General features: G+C 46.5%; 1 protein-coding gene across 2 annotated transcripts in view; it reads left to right on the forward strand.

The window, feature by feature from the left end:
• LOC144137215 (nose resistant to fluoxetine protein 6-like) overlaps nt 1-19,567 on the forward strand; it is a 104,422-nt gene that overhangs the window by 22,791 nt on the left and 62,064 nt on the right. For both annotated transcript variants that reach the window (XM_077669454.1, XM_077669455.1), the window contains exons 6-7: nt 8,393-8,569; nt 11,188-11,281. In XM_077669454.1, coding sequence (XP_077525580.1) covers nt 8,393-8,569; nt 11,188-11,281 — 271 coding nt within the window. The remainder of the gene's footprint in view (nt 1-8,392; nt 8,570-11,187; nt 11,282-19,567) is intronic.

Consider the following 19,567-nt stretch of genomic DNA (forward strand, 5'->3'; position numbering starts at 1 on the left):
TAGAAAACTGCTCAAATGTGTCCGGCGAAAGCTAGAAATTACGTACCGGGCATTAGAAAATGACCCTGTCCGTAGGACTGGAACCGAGTCTACTGGAATGGAGCCATCTCAGCCACCACTGCGAAGGGGAAACGACTTCCGTAAATTAAATATCTGCTGTAAAAAACCCACGAAAACCTCACGGTTGTGTGTTACTAAAAATTTTGATTTGAGCATGCCTAGCCCAAAACTGGAGCATTCTTATTGGTGCTTGTACGGTAAGAACTCTTCGAGCACAGTCTTGGAGCCATGCCGTAAGTGAGCGCACAATTAATGAAGGCCCGCACTCTACCCTAGCCGCAAGCTTCGCCACAAATCGGAAGCCTTGGGCAAGTATATTGCTTGCGAACTGAGGCATGTTAAGTTAGGGAAAGTGACCGCAGAAAAAAACGACTGTTTTTTTTTACATTTTGAACCATAGGTGCAAAACCAACATCACTGCTTCACTTCATTCTCAATGATCACAAGAAATGTGAAAGATTTCCCACCAAATGTCAGAGACCTTTTGAAGTTTGAATGTTTTCCAAAGTGTCAGTTCTGAAAAGGGGCCACTCAACCCATTCAATTACGTAACGCTTGATGTCGTCGTTGATAGTACAACGTTTCAAGGATTGCGCGTGTGGGTAACGCAGAGACAGACTCGAAAGAGGATGATCCTTACAATGCGGTGAGCACGGGCGAAAAGTGAACTGCTTCACTTGCGGGAAGCCCTGGTCCCCGGAACATGGCAAGCAACGTCGGAAAATAGTACTTCTTGAATACAAAGCAGTAAGATAAAATTACAAAAAGCAGGCTCCTTTTAATACATAGTTTCTAATATAGTATCTGATCATACATGAAACCATGTTAAATTATTTTATATACCATTTTAAGTTCAAATCACAGTAGTGGCCGGAACACAACAGGGAATAAATCAACATAAATACAACAAACAAAATACAATGGATGAAAACAACAACATAAAAATATGTATGTAAAACAGAATTATACAGGGTAACACATTTGGTGTAAATGCAGCATGGTTTCACAGCTTTATACATCATTAGTTTAACCTATACAAGAATTTACATCACTTCGCAGGTGGTTTACAGCATGATATTACAGGCAGTAAAATATACTATCATGAACTTCAAAAATAGATAGAAAACAATAGGCGGGAACGGTGTTCACAGTAAGAATGACTGCCTGATAACACGAAAAATACTGCTTTCTACAGGGTGATCAAAGTTAAGTCGACAGGTTTTTTATAAATTAGCCGCTGAGCTGTACGAGAAGAACACCTCTGCTGTAAGGTTACGTACCCAGGGGGACACAGATTGAGGTGGTAAATATTGATGTCGGTGGCTTAATTAACTAAAATTGCATAATTAACTTTTTAGTGACTGCAGAAAACCAAAATGTTTATATTGAAAAGTTGGGCGCAATCGTGTTTCTACACAGTTTCATTTGGCAGAATTTTTCTAGCGCATCTGTAATTCGAGATATCGAATTGCGAAATTTAATTGCCGTTTGCGTGATTACGCATGCAAGGCGGTGGCAGCCGGCGCAAAGCTCCTCCCTTTCGTGACGTACCTGCTGCGTACGAAGTTTAGTTTGACAACGGGGTGGAGGCATAGGCAAAAGCGATAAGTGGCACACTTATTGCTTTTATCGTCTTGGCTTTTGAAGTCAAAGAACAGCAGTGTGGTGTGACATGCGCAGTGACCTTTACCGGGTTACAGCTGGGAGCGGAAGATAATTTTACGGCACATTTTCAGTGCGGTTTGAAACCGCTGTGGGAAATTATCTTGTCAGAGTGTTAGCTTCTTGACCGTGGCCTGATGCTTTATTAGCGCTGCCCGCCGAACGACAATCAAGAAAAGCGTTGAGACCCGCTATGTTGCAATGGCTGCTTCCACCGGCACAAGGTATTCAACAGAAACAAAAGTTGACGTGGTACTTGCAATGGCCAAGACGGATGGAAACGCCCTGTTAGCGGCGCGGCTGTACGGGGCTCGGTACCCACACCGTCCACTTCCGTCTAGGTCAACGTTTATAACCACGTTCCGGCGATTTTGCACAACAGGCTCTGTCCACCGTCAGCGTCAGAAGAGTGGCACCGTCATCAATGAAGATTTCGAAATTGATGTTCTCGCGTGTGTAACGTCTATGCCAGAAATCAGCATCCGACAGATTGCCAACGAGTCAGGACGCAGCTTCGGAACAGTCGCAAGAGTGCTAAAAAAGCATGGGTTGCATCCGTACCATGTTTGCCTTCACCAGGACCTAAGTGAGGCAGACTTCGAAAGGCGGCTGGACTTCTGCAATTGGGGCCTCATCAAAATTGAAGAAGAGAGTGACTTCCTACAAAGAGTAATGTGGACAGACGAGGCTCGGTTTTGCCGGAATGGCACCGTAAATGTTCACAACGCCCATTATTGGTCACAACAGAACCCACACTGGCTGCGACAACACAAGCACCAAGTTCGCTGGAGTGTGAATGTGTGGTGTGGCATAGTAGGAGACAGGATTATTGGACCCTACTTTTTTGAGGGCAACCTCGACAGCAAAAAGTACACCCAAGAAATTCTTAGTATTGTCGTCGACAACTTTGCCTGCGATCTTTCCTTAAATGACTTGCGAAAGGTATGGTTCCAGCATGACGGAGCTCCACCGCATTTCTCCACCTCTGCAAAAAGATGGTTGGACCGCCATTTTTCAGGACAGTGGATTGGGCGCGGAGGAGCGATGTTTTGGCCACCAAGATCCCCTGACCTTTCTCCGCTCGACTTTTTTCTTTGGGGCTACGTGAAAGATCAAGTGTTCGCAACGGAGCCAATTGACATCAACGATATGAAGAACAGGATAACATCTGCCTGTGCGAGCATCCGACCAGAAGTACTGCGCAGAGTTACCCAGTCAGTGCGAGAGCGGTTTATGTTTTGCATTGCTGTCGAAGGGAAGCACTTCGAACATTATTTAAAGCACTGATACATTAATAGGTTTCCATAAAGACCCGGCCGTGGTGGGTGAGAACAACGACTTTTAAATAGTGCTACACCAATATTAGCTGGCCACTTCGATGACGCGAATGGTTGATCGACAAAAAACTACGACGCAATTTTGTCTCGGGCTGTCAGCTGGACTCATTAGCGCTGGAACAACTACTGTAAATAGCTCATGTAAATAGTTTATTGCTCATCCGCCTCTTCATTCTTGTCCCAATGCCACAGCAAAGAATTCATTAGCGTAGGCAATACCTTTGTTGATTTCAATAAAGATTTCAATGTTGAGAATTGAACACTGAATTTATTTTGCCTATCCCAAGTTAGCGATGTGACCGCTCATCTAGATACCATCACGCATGCGCAAAGCCTCCTCCTTCTCCCCCACACCGCCTTCAGCGCTGGATCCCTTATCTCGGTATTGCAGTTGCTACCATCAAGACATGCCGATCGGTTCCGTGTTTTGATAGCGGTTCGAAGAACTGCAGCTTGCGATTACGCAAGCGGTGTCAGTTATCACATTTGCCTATGCCTCCACCCCGTCGTCAAACTAAACTTCGTACGCAGCAGGTACGTCACGAAAGGGAGGAGTTTTGCGCCGGCTGCCACCGCCTTGCATGCGTAATCACGCAAACAGCAATTAAATTTCGCAATTCGATATCTCGAATTACAGATGCGCTAGAAAAATTCTGCCAAATGAAACTGTGTAGAAACACCATTGCGCCCAACTTTTCAATATAAACATGTCTGTTTACTGCAGTCACTAAAAAGTTAATTATGCAATTTTAGTTAATTAAGCCACCGACATCAATATTTATCACGTCATTCTGTGTCCCCCTGGGCGCGTAGCCTTACAGCAGAGGTGGTCTTCACGTACAACTAAGCATCTAATTTTTAAAAAACCTGTCGACTTAACTTTGATCACCCTGTATATCTATGCTTTGGGATCTCGCCTTATTGAAGAGGTGTTGGACGATAAGACGTAGCATTTGACGGCAGTAATTACTACGGCAGAATGGAATGCGCCAGAACTCTTGATTGCGTGTGCTGTAGACTGGAATATTTACTGCGAGACTTAAAAGTGGCAAACAGATATTTTGTTTAGATTAAATAGATTGAAAGTATCGGATTCCTAAATAATACTCGTACATATTTGGAATCGCGATAATGTTGAAACGTTTATACAAAGGCTCCGTGTGTGATAGGTAATCAGCATTAGCCAAATGGCAAATGGGTTTCTTTTGCAGCACAATTTTTTGAATATTTGTTTGCGTCGTACTACCCCATACTAAGAAGCAATAATTGGCGCGTGGCGTGGAAAGGGTGTTCTCGTAAAGACTGCGCAGTCTTTACGACGAGCCTACGTTTTCTACTTTCCAGTCCGTCTCTGCGTTACCCACAAATGCAGTCCTTCAATCTAAACTCATAGACATTTACACTGCACAGCTTCCTTCACATAAGGATAAAAAACTCCCCTATTAAAGAGAAAACACATACTTTGTGAAGAAAAAATGGCCGCGTATCTGCTCCTTTCATTGCAAATGTCGTCAAAACACCATAGACTTTCGTCAACATTTGCAAAATAACTGCCTCCCTCGCTTTCGCGCTCACCTCTCATGCTGTTCCTCTCCCATGGCGCCCATCCCAAGGTAGACAAGCTAGAGGTTTGCCACACTCAATTTAAATTTACCGCGTTCCGCTGCTCCATGCCGGGTGCCTCGATTCCCGCGCTGCCTTACGGCGGAGACGCGCGTGAATGGAGGCGCCCCACTTCAACGTTTATTGAACCACGTTGGCCTAGTTCACGTGCGTTAGAATCGGAACGTGGAACATATCTAGTGGAACCTTTCGTAACTGTTTCCGTTTGATTTCTTGAAATGCCGCTAGAAGCTATAGTGGCGTGGGCGACAGCAGGCGAAGGAGGGAATTTATTAATGCAGAAGATGCAGTATTTCATTTGAATCAAGCATCCATGACTTTGAAATAAAGGAACACTGCAAATATTACTTATGTGTTGATTTTCATTCTCATATTTGCGTAATGTTGTGTTCTTGTTCAACAATGGTAACAGGTATGAATATTGCTACCGTATTTAGACGTTTAGATTTGGCTGTGGGTATACAAACCTATTGTGCAGCTTATATTTCACTTTACCAGGTGGCTGAATCGCGTTAAAGACAGACAGACAGACAGACAGACAGACAGACAGACAGACAGACAGACAGACAGACAGACAGACAGACAGACAGACAGACAGACAGACAGACAGACAGACAGACAGACAGACAGACAGACAGACCAAAATTTTCTTCTTCAAGTAGCCCAAGAAAGACTATCGTCTTTAAAAAAGAGCCGGCATTGGCCGCTCATTTTTTATGCTCTAGAATAAACTGCCTGAGAATGTTAGTTAGCCTGAGTAAGAGTGTCACACATTAGGTTTGTTTTCTACATCATGGGTTTATCAAAGGCCTTTGAATGTTTAGATTCGGCATTTTCGACCCAATAATAACCTATAGGTTTGAATGTCTAGGTGAAAATCGTACTATGTACACAAATACGAACAGACGCAAAGCAGATTGAAAAGGTAGCGGATATGTGTATTTCCACGACGCATTTGTTTTAAAACCAAATGTCACGACGTGAGCGACGGGGCAGCGTAGCAAGGTACCCGGAAATTTGTTTGGAAATAGGTTAGCATATTTCTCTCAATGCGTCTTTATTGAGCTTTTAGCGCTGCAATGTCGGATTGGGCTGTAAAATGCTAGCTGGCGATTACGATACTCCCTAATGCGGAATTAGCCCGCAGCGCGAACTGCAGTCATTTCCGCGATGGCACATAGATGCTGCGTCTCATGAAGTAATCGCGTCATCAACGAACCCACGACTGCGCGCCTGACTCGCGTTATTCCGCAGTGCGTTACCGCCGCCGAGCATGTCTCGCGCAGCCTCGGTATACCGCCCCCACCCCTCACACTTTGGCCACACTTTCCTCCTCCACTTTCTTGCTCGCTCTATCTCGTGTATGCTCGGTGTCCTCGTCGTTCGCTAGGTTACAACGGGGCCGACGGCGACGCGAAACCGCAGGAGCGGGGCTTAAGAGGTGTGCTCTCAAATGCTACAATCCAGAGGAATTGCAAAACTTATGTGAGAAAGTGCGGAGCTATAATATTGAAGCTTGGATGAAGTTAAACTTTATAACCTGCGGAAGCAGCAGACAAAACAGCGGAGAAAACGGACCGAACAATGGATCCCTTTGTGTTTCATCCGCCATTGTGGTGTTTCTTGTCTAATTTACGCTGCTTTTCGAGCACGCAAGCCTAACTAGCTGCGTTCCAGTTACATGCAATTCAGGTTGGCGTGGTTTCTAGCGCTGTGAGATTAGAATGTAGTCACCCACATGCCGAAAAGTCTGTAAAATTGTTCCAATGGTACACATGTAGAGACAATAAATTATAGTGGAGAACCTTCGAATGCCTCACGCCCTTAAAAATTTTAAGATCCCTCTGGGAAGCGGGTCCTCCGAGACACCACCATGTGAGAACGGCACCATGACCCTCTCCGCGGCTTTCACATGACACGTTATCCAAAGAACACGGAATTAAGATGGTTTTTTAAAGCTCAGCTCTCAAAGCCCCGCTCCTGCAGTTTCGCGTTGCCCCTCCGCGTCGGCCTCATTGTAACCGAGAGAACAAAGAGGCCACAGAAGGTAGAGCGAGCAGGAAAAGGGGGATTCACAGGTACTTCCTCCCGGCGCCGCGTATCACGTGACCGCACGTCACGCCTCCGTGCGTAAACATGAGCGGCAGCCGGAAGATTTGCGGGCGGCGCAGGCGGCGGGCTCTTGGGAGCAGCGCCACTGGGATCAGCGGTGGCCTCGGCGGGGATTTCTTCGCCGTTCGCGAAGTTGCTTTAGCTTCATGCGCAAATATCGCTCTTTGGGTGCGCCGTTGACACATTCCATTACGTTTCCCACTGCTTGTAATGGGTGGTGGAATGACTCGGCACTTCGGCAGCAGCCTCCAGATGCCAGCCGGAAACTTGGGCCCGGCGGACTCGCCGCATCCGTCAGCAGCAGCAAATAATACTAACGCGAGGCACCAAACGTAAAAGAAGCAGAGTCACAGATGTGTGCGAAGCATTGCGCCAACAGCGAATGATTGATTCCCCGACGAGGCGGAGATCGTCTGTACAGCTAGGCGAAACCGTTTCCGATCCCAGCGGCGCCGCTGCCGACGGCTAGCCGCCCGCGCTCGTGCCGGCTGCGCATGCATACGCATGGAGGCGTGATTTGCGGTCACGTAAGACGCGGCGCGGGGAGGGAGTGGCTGGATTTCATCCTCCGTTTGAATCCCCCTAAAGGGAGGATGAAATTATGGAGAAACTGTGAGGTGGAGGGCGGTATGCCGAGGACGCGCGAGGCATGCTCACCGGCTGGAATACGCTACAATATAACGCCAGAATATAGCGCGCGCTGTCGTGCGTCCTCTGGTGACACGATCACCTCCTGAAATTCTGCAGCTACGCGCCGTCTCCGAGAAGACTGCAGTTCGCGCTGCGCTCTAATTTCGCATTAGCGAGTATCGTAATCATCATCTATTTTTTTTTTTGGGGGGGGGGGGGGGGCTTTCCGACACATTTTGTTTACTTAGTTATCGCATACTGTTTTGTTTTCGTTGACTTAGTTATGGCACACTTTTTTTTTTGTACTCATAATGAAAAACCTCGTCGTTAGGCTACAGACGAGATTTAAGAACATTTTCAGGAGTAACCTCGCGTCTTCACACATAACGCATTCCTGCTGATATAACATCGGTCCTTAGGGCCGATGTTATATCTGCATTGCTGGTGCATTATTATTGGTACTTGTGCATCTGCATTAGTACATTGCTGGTGCATGAGGTGATTTGAGAAGATGGTGGGTGAAGAAGCTTTAAAGGACGAAGAATACTTTTTACACAAAAAATGTGGTCTTTGCGAAAGCAACTCCTGCAGCACATGTACTGACAGATTTTAGGGACCTAGATATATTTTTGCTACACAAGAAAATGGACCCGAACTGGTTTTTAAGGAAATTTTTAAGGCTATCGGAAAGTGCTTGGTCTTTCGGTATTAGTGTTTTCTTTCTAAATGTGTGCTTTCGCTAAAGGATCCATTTGACCTGAAAACGGCTGGGGCAGGTGGTCATGAAAAAGACGTGGGAGGGACTAGATGGGGGCAGAAGGAATAGGGGAAGAAGGTGTAGCAGGTGAACTGTTGTTGTCAACGCATACCTGTCACGCGCCCGCGAAGTGCTAATACTTCCACACTGACAATCCCCGGAGACGTGTTCTGCATCATTTTTGCTTGTATTTGTATCTTCTGCGATAAAGTTGGCGTGACTGCACTACGAAGCTTCTCCGTTCCGGCCAACCTGAGGCTTCTTACGTCTGTGACCACCGACAAGGCGTCAGACTCCTACAGCCTTCGCTTCATGCATGGCATCCGCGCCATCTGCATCTTCTACATCGTTTTTGGCCACTCAACCATGGAATACTCGTTTGCCACATGTGAGAAAATCGGATATCGATCGTATACTGTAAAAAAAAACTTCCGTGTATATTGCATTTTCAACGCACTGAATCTCCGTTACATGAATCTAGAAGATATGTAAGAAAAATAGTAGCACAGCTAAACATGCCTTACATGATCACTAGCGTTAGTGTAACTGGAACAAAAAAAGGACCCTGAAACAGGATAGTAGCATTTGTGGTCGTTCAGCGCCTCTCTTTTCGGTTGTTGGTACAGTAGCGATAGCGACCATGTCTTATTGCGATTGTTGCCAGCTAGCCCAACTTTCCGCCTGAACCTACTTCGCCTGGATGGCTCCGTGAATTTCCAAATACTTTTTTCAGAGTACAGCTGTGACATAGATACTAATTTATAGATGTACAATGCACAGTACGCAAAGACAGTTGGGCGTTGCACGGAAGGTGCCATCTAATTGCGTGATAATCCTATATGCACATTTGTAAACAGAGTTCAAGGTAAAATTCTCCCTGACTGATTACCTCTCTTTTTAAGGGGTTTCCGGGTTCCCGAGAGCAGCGCTTAATATCCCAACATCTGAGTAGCTATTTTTTTCTCTTTACTTAATTTTTTTTTAGTTTAACGGCCGCTTACTTTCTTTGTTCTTGTTAAAGCGCAGCTTGAGTGTCCCCACTGATGCCTTTATACGCCAATACGCCCTGCAAGAAATCCAACCTTTTCTGACGATGAAGGTGAATTATCGTAGCAGAAGTGAAACACAGAAAAAAAAAACGCTTCCCATGGGCGGAATAGAACCTGGGTCCCTCGCGTTATGAAGCCGGCGTCTATCCGATACCTACATTTCGACATGGTCGACGCGAACGCCAAGCAGCAGGTGCTGATTCGCGCCGCACACCCCGAACCCAGACGTTAGGCCTACGCACTGCACACCCGAGAGTTGCTGCGGGTATTCTAGAAAAGTGGCGCGTACCTCCAGGGTAGCGCATACTCTCTGTGTGGGATTGGCCAACCAAAGAATCCATCAAGAGAATGCTTCGCGTTCAACCATCGTTGTCGCTATAGACGGAAGGGTTCATGATTTTTGCTATGTTTCTCTCCTCAATAGTGAGATAGGCTTTGGTACACTCATTGACATTCATTAGCGGGTTGCTACATTCAGAAGAGCAAAAATTCAATTTATCGCTTGTGAGAAGCCTCCAAGTGCCCTGGGTGTTCCCAAATGCACTCGTTTAAATTCATTAGCGGGTTGCTACATTCAGAAAAGAAAAAATTCAATTTATCGCTTGTGAGAAGCCTCCGAGTGTCCTGGGTGTCCCCAAATGCACTCGTTTAAATTCATTAGCGGGTTGCTACATTCAGAAGAGCAAAAATTCAATTTATCGCTTGTGAGAAGTCTCCGGGTGTCCTGGGTGTTCCCAAATGCACTCGTTTAAATTCATTAGCAGGTTGCTACATTCAGAAGAGCAAAAATTCAATTTATCGCTTGTGAGAAGCCTCCGAGTGTCCTGGGTGTTCCCAAGGCAACTTCAAGCCTCCTAGTAGTACCCTATACGGGTGATTACGCAGCATGCATGTACCTCCTATCGGGCGCCTTATTGGCGAAAGCGAGCTCTTACACCTCTGCAATGCTTTATGAGGGTACGGCGCTCGTTCCTCATCTCTGACGTTGGCTTGGCCCAAGCGTTCCTTCGGTTTTACCAAATCATAACATTGCAATTGAAGATGTCGGTGAGAAGGCGGATGTGCACTTTAGTGCCAAGGTTCATCTGGCGGTGATGCCTACGTGCAGCAGGCATATCGACAAGCTAGAAGTGTACGCAGACGGCGTATGCACAGCAGAGAGCTCTGCATACGCATTCTCAATAGCTGCAATATGCGAACAGCAAATATTTAGGCTGTCTTACGCAACATCGTAGACAACTGTGCGGTGTCGCGCCATTTTCGAGGTTATAACGTTTATTGACCCTAGGCCCCAACGGAGAATATTGGTTTCATTTTTTTACAGCGTGAAAGGACGAGGCGAGGCGGAGAGCACACAGGGCGAGCGCTCCCTCTTGTGTACTCCGCCCCTATCGCTCTTTCGCGTTGCTGAAAATTATGCCTAACCAACTGGCCCAGATTTTTCTCTTGTAGTAGACGGGTTGTCTGTTCTCACTCCAAGGCGGCCTTCGAGCTCCTCTCTAACGAAATGGTCGAAGAAACGCCCGAATGACAAGCGAAAATATGATACTGTCCCCTCTAGTACTATTCTGGTAGATGCAGGCGTGCTGGGAGGAATTGAGACCTGTGTCATGGCAATACTCCGAAGTAGATTGGACTACACACGAGAAAAGGATGGACAAGGGTGGTTAACCTAAAGCATCAGATACTGTTCTAAGCGCGAAGCCCATAGTCTTGGGACCATGCCCGTTAACATATGTGCTCCCATCCTCACGTAGGAAGAAGACTTCCTAAAAAGGATAATATTAACCGGACCAAAATAACCCGCGAGTCAGCAGTAGCTTCAGAAGATACAAAAAAACTGAAAAGGTTTTAAGCTAAAAGCGAAAATCAGGCCAAGAGACCATGGTTAAACTTCGGCGAGTATACATGCCCCCATCCTTCTAATGAGTGCTTTACGACGAACGTCTTCCTGCAGCTGGAACTACATTCTCCCAGGGCTACGTAGACAGCTACGAATCAACACTTGCGGCAGCGGCTTTCATGACCGTGGACACTTTCTTCTTCCTAAGGTACGTATATGACGTCCAAAAATTAACTATTTTCCTAGAATCTGGACTCATTTCTTTCGTGAAAGTCGCGCTCATGCTTCATCTGCATGCATCCCGGTACATGTGCTCTGAAAACTAAACGAGCTAAGAAAGGAAGCAACGGCTTGTTAACGAGCCGCTCTATATAGAAAAAATTGCAGATGCCAAACATTACCTCTTTCACACAGAGGGGACGTGCTTCAACGTGACTCTATTCCCATTCACGACAAAACTTGTTTTCGGCCTTCAAGGCGTTGTTTCAGGAGCGTATATAATGGGCTTAAAATATTAAAGAAATAGTTTCGCGTGCCAAAAAACAAGGCAAGGTTTTTCGAGTGTTCAGTTTGTGAGAGCGAACTTGTGCTCGGCAAAGAACTATACAAGCACAAACGTCAAAGAAGCAGTCAGTTAAGTGACGTGCAGTGGAGCGTCGGCCGATCAAATGGAGGCAAGTTTTCCCAGCAGGCACTTATCCTGGAGCGTTATCATGTCCACAAAGAAATCAACTCAGAACATTGCCGATCAAACAAAAACCTTCAAAGTGAACGGCGAACGGGTTGCACACTTTCCCTATAAAGGACATAGTTCGGTCTTGCCCTAACACTAGAACAAACGCTGACTTTACGCTTTCAGCATAGGATAAGAAACCATGTAGGGCCATGAACTGGCAACAAAACGTTAAAAACATTATTCGCAAGGCAAAATTCATGCCAATATTGCCAATATTTTGCCTCTTTGCAAGCAAATAATGAAAAAGACGAAATATCTTGAACTGCAATTCTTGCAATCTTGAACTACTTGAAATGGAGCTGCAGAGGCCTCCTTAAAAATATTGACGATGTGTATGAGATGCGGCATGCCAATCAGCTAAGTATCATGTGTCTCCAGGAAACCCACCTCAATTCCAAACAAACAAATTTCTTAAATAGGTACGTGGTATTAACAAAGGACAGGGTTGGCTGCATACACTCCTCAGGCGGTGTGGCCATTGGCACCCGGAAATCATTAGCATGCCACCCTCTCTCATAAACACTGTCCTTGAGGCTGTACCAATCCGTACGGTAATATCTAATAGGTTGATAACGGCGTGCTCCATTTACATTTCTCCTGATTTTGCACTTCTGAGCTCTGATTTAGAGGCCCTGGTTGACCAGCTACCCGAACCATACATCCTGACAAGCGACCTTAATGGGCATAACTCTCTTTGGTGCTCCTCCTGAACGGATGCCCGAGGTCGCCTGATAGAGAAGTTTCTTACATCCTCTAGAGCACGCCTTTTCAACAAAAAACAGCCTACATACCATAACATAGGTCACAACACATACTCACATCTTGACCTGGCTATTGGTTTTGCAGTTCTCTTTCCATGTCTTGAGTGGGGTGTGGGCACGGACCCATATGGTAGTGACCACTCCCCTACTTCGCTAACGTATATAGGTAAAGGCCCAAGCAGCCCACCTTCCCACAACAGGTTTAATGAATCAAAAGCAAACTGGAGTACATTCACAGAAACGTCTAAACTACACCTCACATCCATAAAACACCAACACGTGGAGGAAGCAGCCCAACTCATCACGGCGCACATCCTCGACGCCGGCGAAAAGTCCATTCCCACCGCCTCCGGTGCCCCGCGCAACCAAAGGAGGCCGTGGTAAAATGAGGACTGTAGGCGGGCACGTGAGGCCCAGAACAAGGCGTGGGGTGTCCTCCGTCGGTACTCCATATCGCAGAACCTCACCTCCTTTAAACGGGCAAAAGCACTTGTGAAGCGTGTGCGCCCTGAGGCGAAAAGGGAGAGTTGGCATACAAGGTATGGACACGCAAACTTAACGGACAACAGACACACAGCCTGCCTCTTGTCAGCAGAATAGGGGACACACTTGAAGACCAGGCTAACGCACTCGCACAACACTTCCAATACGTGTCCAGTTCTGCACACTACGCAAACACTTTCATGAAACACAAAACATCTGCAGAAAAGAAGCCTTACATGACAAAGAGAAGTCGAAATCTGCTTACAATTGCGAATTTACACTTAATGAGTTAAGGGCTGCCCTGAGCACATGTAAGCCTTCAGCTCCGGGTGCAGACAACTTTACATACACAATGATACAACACATACATGCAGACACCCTAGAAAGATTTCTCCACTTATACAATGAGATATGGCTTTCGGGTCACCTTGCCATGTCTTGGAGGGACGCGATTGTAATAGCCTTTCTTAAAGGGAAGGTGAAGCGGTTTTAGAATTAAAAGAAAAGTTGACTAGCAGCAAGTACACATTGAATAGTTCATGTGCACGAAATATTTTCGCAATACATGCAATAGAAGCGGCGCAATGAGCAAACAAAAGTGGCCCGATGCCCCGCCCCCATCTCGCCGCGCGATGCCGGAAGACCGAAGAGCGCGGGCGAAAACCGGCTGAAAAACGTCATACCTGGACTTCCGGCCGGATCGGCCGCCTCGGCCGCGCTCTTTTCGCCGTGTTTCTTTGTGAATGATACTTGTTGTTGTGGTTGATAGCACTCACTTGTACAATTTTCGTCTTCAAAAAGTATGCATGAACGCCAAACGAGGCATACGTTATCATGCCGTATTCCTAAGCAGAATAATGCCACGCCGGGATGCTTGATAACATACGGAAGCGACAGCCGAGGTGGCTGTGCTTGATGACAGAGAATATACTACACTACGTTAAATACTTTGTAAACCGCTCCAATGCGGTTTTTTTTTTTTGATGCGACGGACGCGAATGTTCACATTAGATTCTAGATTTAGGAAGGATGGGGAATACTGCTGTACTTTGGCCGGGGATGTTTCGTTCCATTCCAGAAACCAAGTCACATTTGTTCAGGAAATACTTGTTTCGTTAAACGCGTCGGTTTTCTTTCCCTATGGGCTCAGGACAGTGTTCAATAAAACAATTTTTTGGCGAAACTAAAACAAGGGGCCAATCCTGATAGTTCTCTCCCGGCTAAGAGGTAAACAGTATTCCTACAAAGTAAAAGAACCAAAACAACCAGATTACTTATTTTGCAAGTATACATGTCACGATAAGGTGATGTTTGTCTGGAAAAAAAAACACCACTCCGAACCACCACCGTGCCATAATTTGTGTTGACTGCGGGGGCCTATTTTTTTTGCCCAAGATTCCGTGTGGCTGCATATTATAACCTGGCAAGCACTTGTCACTGAACCTCAAGTGTGCTCCAGTGATAGTCGGTGATATATATAATGATGATACTAAAAAATTAGGAGCGAAGAGTAAATATACAGCCTCTGTCCTACTAGCGCGGTAAATGCTTAAATCTAGAAATGCTAAAACAGGCCAACGATTCATTATCCCAAACGTTTGGTGATATTTACCTAAAGTAACGTAACTACAACGTAACTGCCTTGTCCGACTGGTCTGTTAATTATAACGAGGTGGCCGTAATATTGTAGCAGAATGCGCAATGCACAAGCGAAAATCAAGCCCTACTACAGCCAATAATGCTGAGCAGGCACAAGTATGCTGCAGTGTTTTCAGAATAAATGCATGTGAAGCAGTAAGACCCCACTCATCGAAGTGCAGCTAGCAATCGCGGAGGCGCCGTAGCGCCGCTGCCGAAATGGCGCACGCGTGTGGGTCTGTGTACGGGGACGAGTAACGGGGTTGGGGTGGGCGACAACGAACAAAGGAAATGCGGAAGCAGAGTCTGCTTGTTGGTTTATGCGTGTACCGGCAAGATGTCTCGCGCATATACGTTTACAGCGCATGAACGCTATTTTTTCGCGCAGTGCACGTACGTGCTTTTCGCTGGTAGATTGTTTATAAAGCGCCCATTAATCTTTTCGGCATAAATGGTTTTGTGTATAATAAGAAACAATTAAGGCAGTACCTAATATTAACATAAGGTATAAAATCCCCCTATGCTGGTTGCCTAATTCAAAAATATTTTGATGGAACCCACTAGTCGACGTCACAGTCACTGCTTTGGGGTTCTCTGTCGTGTAAAGCAAATTTAAGCTCCAAGATAATTGAACCAACAGCACGGGAAATTATAAAACAAACGTCCAGTCATGTGCGAAAATTAAACTGCAAGCTAAATTGCCGCAAAGGCAACCGTGCGATCGTTCGCAATGCTTCCGACAACCCGCGCGGCCGAAGGGTGTCCTCCTTTGACGTCATGACGGGCGCAACCAATCAGGGGCGTCAAAAGACGAAAAGCGCGCGTCTTTCAAACGGGGCCGCGCTTTTTGCAAGATAAATGCCACTTGGACTCATGTACGATAAATTTCAATGTGATATTCGGAATCAGCGCGCAAGAAACTATATAACTGTTAATCTAACTCAATTTTTTTGGAAAGCGCTTCAGCTTCCCTTTAAAGAGGGAAGGGATCCCACATTACCCGCTAGTTATCGTCCCATCGCACTGACAAGCTGCCTGTGCGAGCTTCTTGAGAAGATGGTTGCAGAAGGCTAGTGTACTTTTTGGAGTACAACGGTCTTCTCGAGAGCTGCCAGGCTGGCTTCAGGGTGGGGCGATCCACGAATGTTCAACTTGTGGCCTTAGAGTCATATATAAAAGTTGCCTTTGTTCACAAACAATATTGCATGATCATATTTTTTGGCATTGAAAGCATACGACACAGCACGGCGCTATGGCACCCTCATTGACTTGAAATCTTTTGGAATATCCGGTAACATGTTTAGCATGATTGAAAGCTACTTGCCTAACAGAACATTTCGGGTGAGAGCAGGTTCTGCACTTTCCAGAGTTCATATACAAGAAAACGGTGTTCCTCAGGGTGGAGTATTGAGCTGCACATTGTTTATTGTGAAGATGATTTCGCTAGGCAAAGCACTGCCTCAAACAATCTCTTACTCTACGTATGTAGACGATGTGAAGATATCTTTCAATTCCTGCAATCCATTCCTTTGCGAACGCCACGTCCAGCTTGCCGTTAATAAACTCTCTTGCTGGGAAGATCAAAATGGATTTAAACTTAATCCTATAAATGTATCTGCGTCGTATTTTCAAAGCAGCGCGGGATCCACGCGGATCCTGACATTAAACTTCAAGGGGACTCGATTCCTCTAGAAAAGGAACACAAGTTTTTAGGTGTAGTTCTAAATAAAAAAAATCGCGATAATCCACCCTGTGAATGTGGTCGGAAAGCAAAGCTGTAAATGGCTCCCACAATATTTACCCATGCGACGTCACGTAAATTCACTCACGTCGCTCTACAAATAGGGTAACCAGAGAGAAGTGAAATGCACTCAACCACAGCCTTTATTACTTCAGAGAGATATTCTTGGCCAGGTTAAACCAAGGCATGATGCATGAAGGGTGGTTAGTTGAGCTGTATTGGTGTAGCACAAGAGTGGAAACTCTTTTTATGAAATTAAAGGAAGCTCAAACCCGGTGTTGCACGACCTCACTTCACCGTCTCCGCCGCCGGGGACGGAGGCGACCAGATAGGCCGCTAAAACGGAAGAGGAGGAGCGGGAGGAAGAGAATGAGGACCAGGAGGAAATACTTCTATTCAGATTTTTGAATGGCCCAGAGTGCGGCCCAGGGGAATGGTTCTTTCTTCACTGGAGCCCATATGCAGCCCGCGCTGCCTGTGCTGTGTCCACCAGCTGAAGCAGGGTAGGCAGAGGGGGGCTGGACAGCAGCATCTCCCATTGCTTTTGTTGGGTATTTGACGGAAAGAGAGAAGGGTGATCAGGGCTAAAGTCGCACACCCCGCTTATGTGGCAGATTGTTCCTACTTCTGAGCCAAATTTACATTCAGCGTCGTAGCGATTCGGGTGCAATGAGTGAAGACGCGTCGTGTGGGAATGCGCCGGATTGTATGAGCCGTAGGGTAGTTTGTTGTTCTCTGGAAAGGTCAGGGTAAGGCGAAGGTAGGGTCTGCCTCTGAAGGCGATAATGCTGGGTTATGTCCCTGAACGAGACTACCGGGTGACTGTCCTCGTGCAGCTCCATAGCATGGGGGCCCAAGCGCGCGCTTGTTGGTGCGCGTATTCGTTGCCCTTCATGGAAGAGTGAGCGGGTGTCCAGATAGCTGAATGGAACCATTTTGGGAGTGGGTTTTCAGCAGGAACAGTGCCGGTGGGGAAATCCAACCCGACTGCTAATTCCGGTAGGCTTGTTGGGAATCGGTGACTACCTTCCGAACCCCTGGTTGAGAGAGAGGCGATGGCTGCCTCTTCTGCTGCCGTCATGTCTTCGGTCTTGAGTGAGGCACATGCAAGAAGGTTGGTTCGGGAGGTAGCCACAATGATGGCGTACTGCTGCCCTCGATGTTGGGAGGTCTGTGTCGATAACTGCGTGATCACCACCGAGGGTGGTGTTGAGCGCTTGAGCCAGTGCTTTTCGGCGGCCCTCGTTGTGTGAGGGGTTCGTATTTATAAGCAAAGTGAGCATCTTTAGTTCTTGTCGCCAAGAGTCCGGGAGTACATCAAACGAGGTGACATTCTGTGCGGCCCAGCCAATCTGGTGAAGGATGCGGCGACCCACCGCAGTTCTGCTCAGTCGAAGCTTCTGGTTAGAAAGATCCGCTCTATCAGCTCTTCTACCGTGTTGTGGAGCCCCGGGCTAAGCAGATTCTTTGTTGACGCACTCATGAGAAGACCAATGGCCTGCTCGACCGCCTTTCTAATCATTATATAAAGCATCTTTATATCCTTTTTGCCGAGAAGAAGACAGGGGTTGACGTAAGTGATTCTCGAGAGGACAAAAGCTTGACTTAATCGAAAGGTATCGAATTCCTTGAGGCCTCGCTTCTTGGTGGCAACTCGCCTGATCATGTGTATGATTTGATTGATACTGTGTTGGAGGCGCTGCAAGGATACGTCACTCCTGGTGTTGGCCTGGAGATGTAGGGCCAAGATACTGACGCTGGCGCTTGGAGTGATGGCCTGGCCATCAAGGAATATTTGAATGTGTTACTTGGTGTGCCGTTTGGCGTGAGGGCGGACGACAAAGCGCTGTGATTTTTTTCGCGTGAACACTGGAGGCCACAGAATTTAGCACATTGGCATACTAGAAGTGAGATGCCATGCGTTGCTGTGGGCTTCCTTTAATTTTTGTAACTCCTAGCACACGCGCAAGGCTCGCACAGGGCTGCTGGACGTGCCGTGGGTGGAGCGCACTGCGGCGTGAGAAATTGCGTGACTCTATCCCGTGGCGTTCAGCGGGAATGCAAGGAATAAACCCGAAGGTGTGCTGGTGACTGCACCACCTTTCTTCCCTGTTTCCGCGTGGGCTCGTAGCTAAATCGGTAAGACAACGGGCTCTCCCTTTGTTACTCTATAGTGCCAGGTTCGATTCCTGGCGGTGCCAGTAACTTGTTTTATTTGTTCGCGGGAGTTTTCTGATGACACCAACGGTCGCGAAAAAAACCCTTGGGGGGTAGAGGTAAAAAGCTTTGCTTTAAAAACCTGACGTTCATTAAACAGCTCAAACATAAATGCTTGAATATAATCAACATTCTTAAAATCCTGTCACACCAGTCCTATGGTGCGGACAAACTACTCCTTTTGCGTGTTTTTTCCAGTTTGGTGGGATCTCGATTGGACTATGGAATGTGGTCTATGGGTCGGCAACAAAAACAGCACTCAAAATGCTTGACCCAGTACTGCACTTGGGGCTTCGCCTTTCGTGTGGCGCAATCCGTACTAGCCCTGTCCAGAGTCTTTATGCAGAGTGTGACAAATGGTGCTTATCGCACCAGCGAACCTATGTTGACTCGTTATATGCTTTTAAAGTTTCATCAATGTATGACCATCCTTTCAAACCTATTTTTAATTATGTCTCCACTCCCAGATCTTTTTAAATCGCCCAACCATCTCTGCACCTTTCCAACTCAGAGTCAAAGAGCAGGTGTCTGAACTGACTGTCTCCTTTTCAGATACCTATAAAACATGCTGTAGCACGCTTTTCCCCCATGGCAAGTTCATCCTGTGCTGTGCGACTTGTCATTTGTAAAAATTGTAAAACATTGAGTTCCAAGAAACGCAATTCTGCAGCACTTCTTGTTTTTACAGGATAAATATCGCTGTGCAGAATTTTACAGCGATGCGTCCAAAACATCACCCGCCGTGTCCTGTGCTGCGCACGGTCCCAATTTCAATGCAAGTAGAACCATGAATATAAGTACCAGTATCTTTACAGCGGAGGCGTACGCCATTTTTCTTGTTCCAAATCATATCATTGAACATAACATCCCTAAGTCTGTCATTTATACCGACTCGTTCAGTCTGGTGCGAGCATTGAC

The sequence above is a fragment of the Haemaphysalis longicornis genome, unplaced genomic scaffold, assembly GCF_048455015.1.
Source record: "Haemaphysalis longicornis isolate Haplotype H1 unplaced genomic scaffold, Haemaphysalis longicornis Haplotype H1 scaffold_1, whole genome shotgun sequence".
In the NCBI taxonomy this organism is placed as follows: domain Eukaryota; kingdom Metazoa; phylum Arthropoda; class Arachnida; order Ixodida; family Ixodidae; genus Haemaphysalis; species Haemaphysalis longicornis.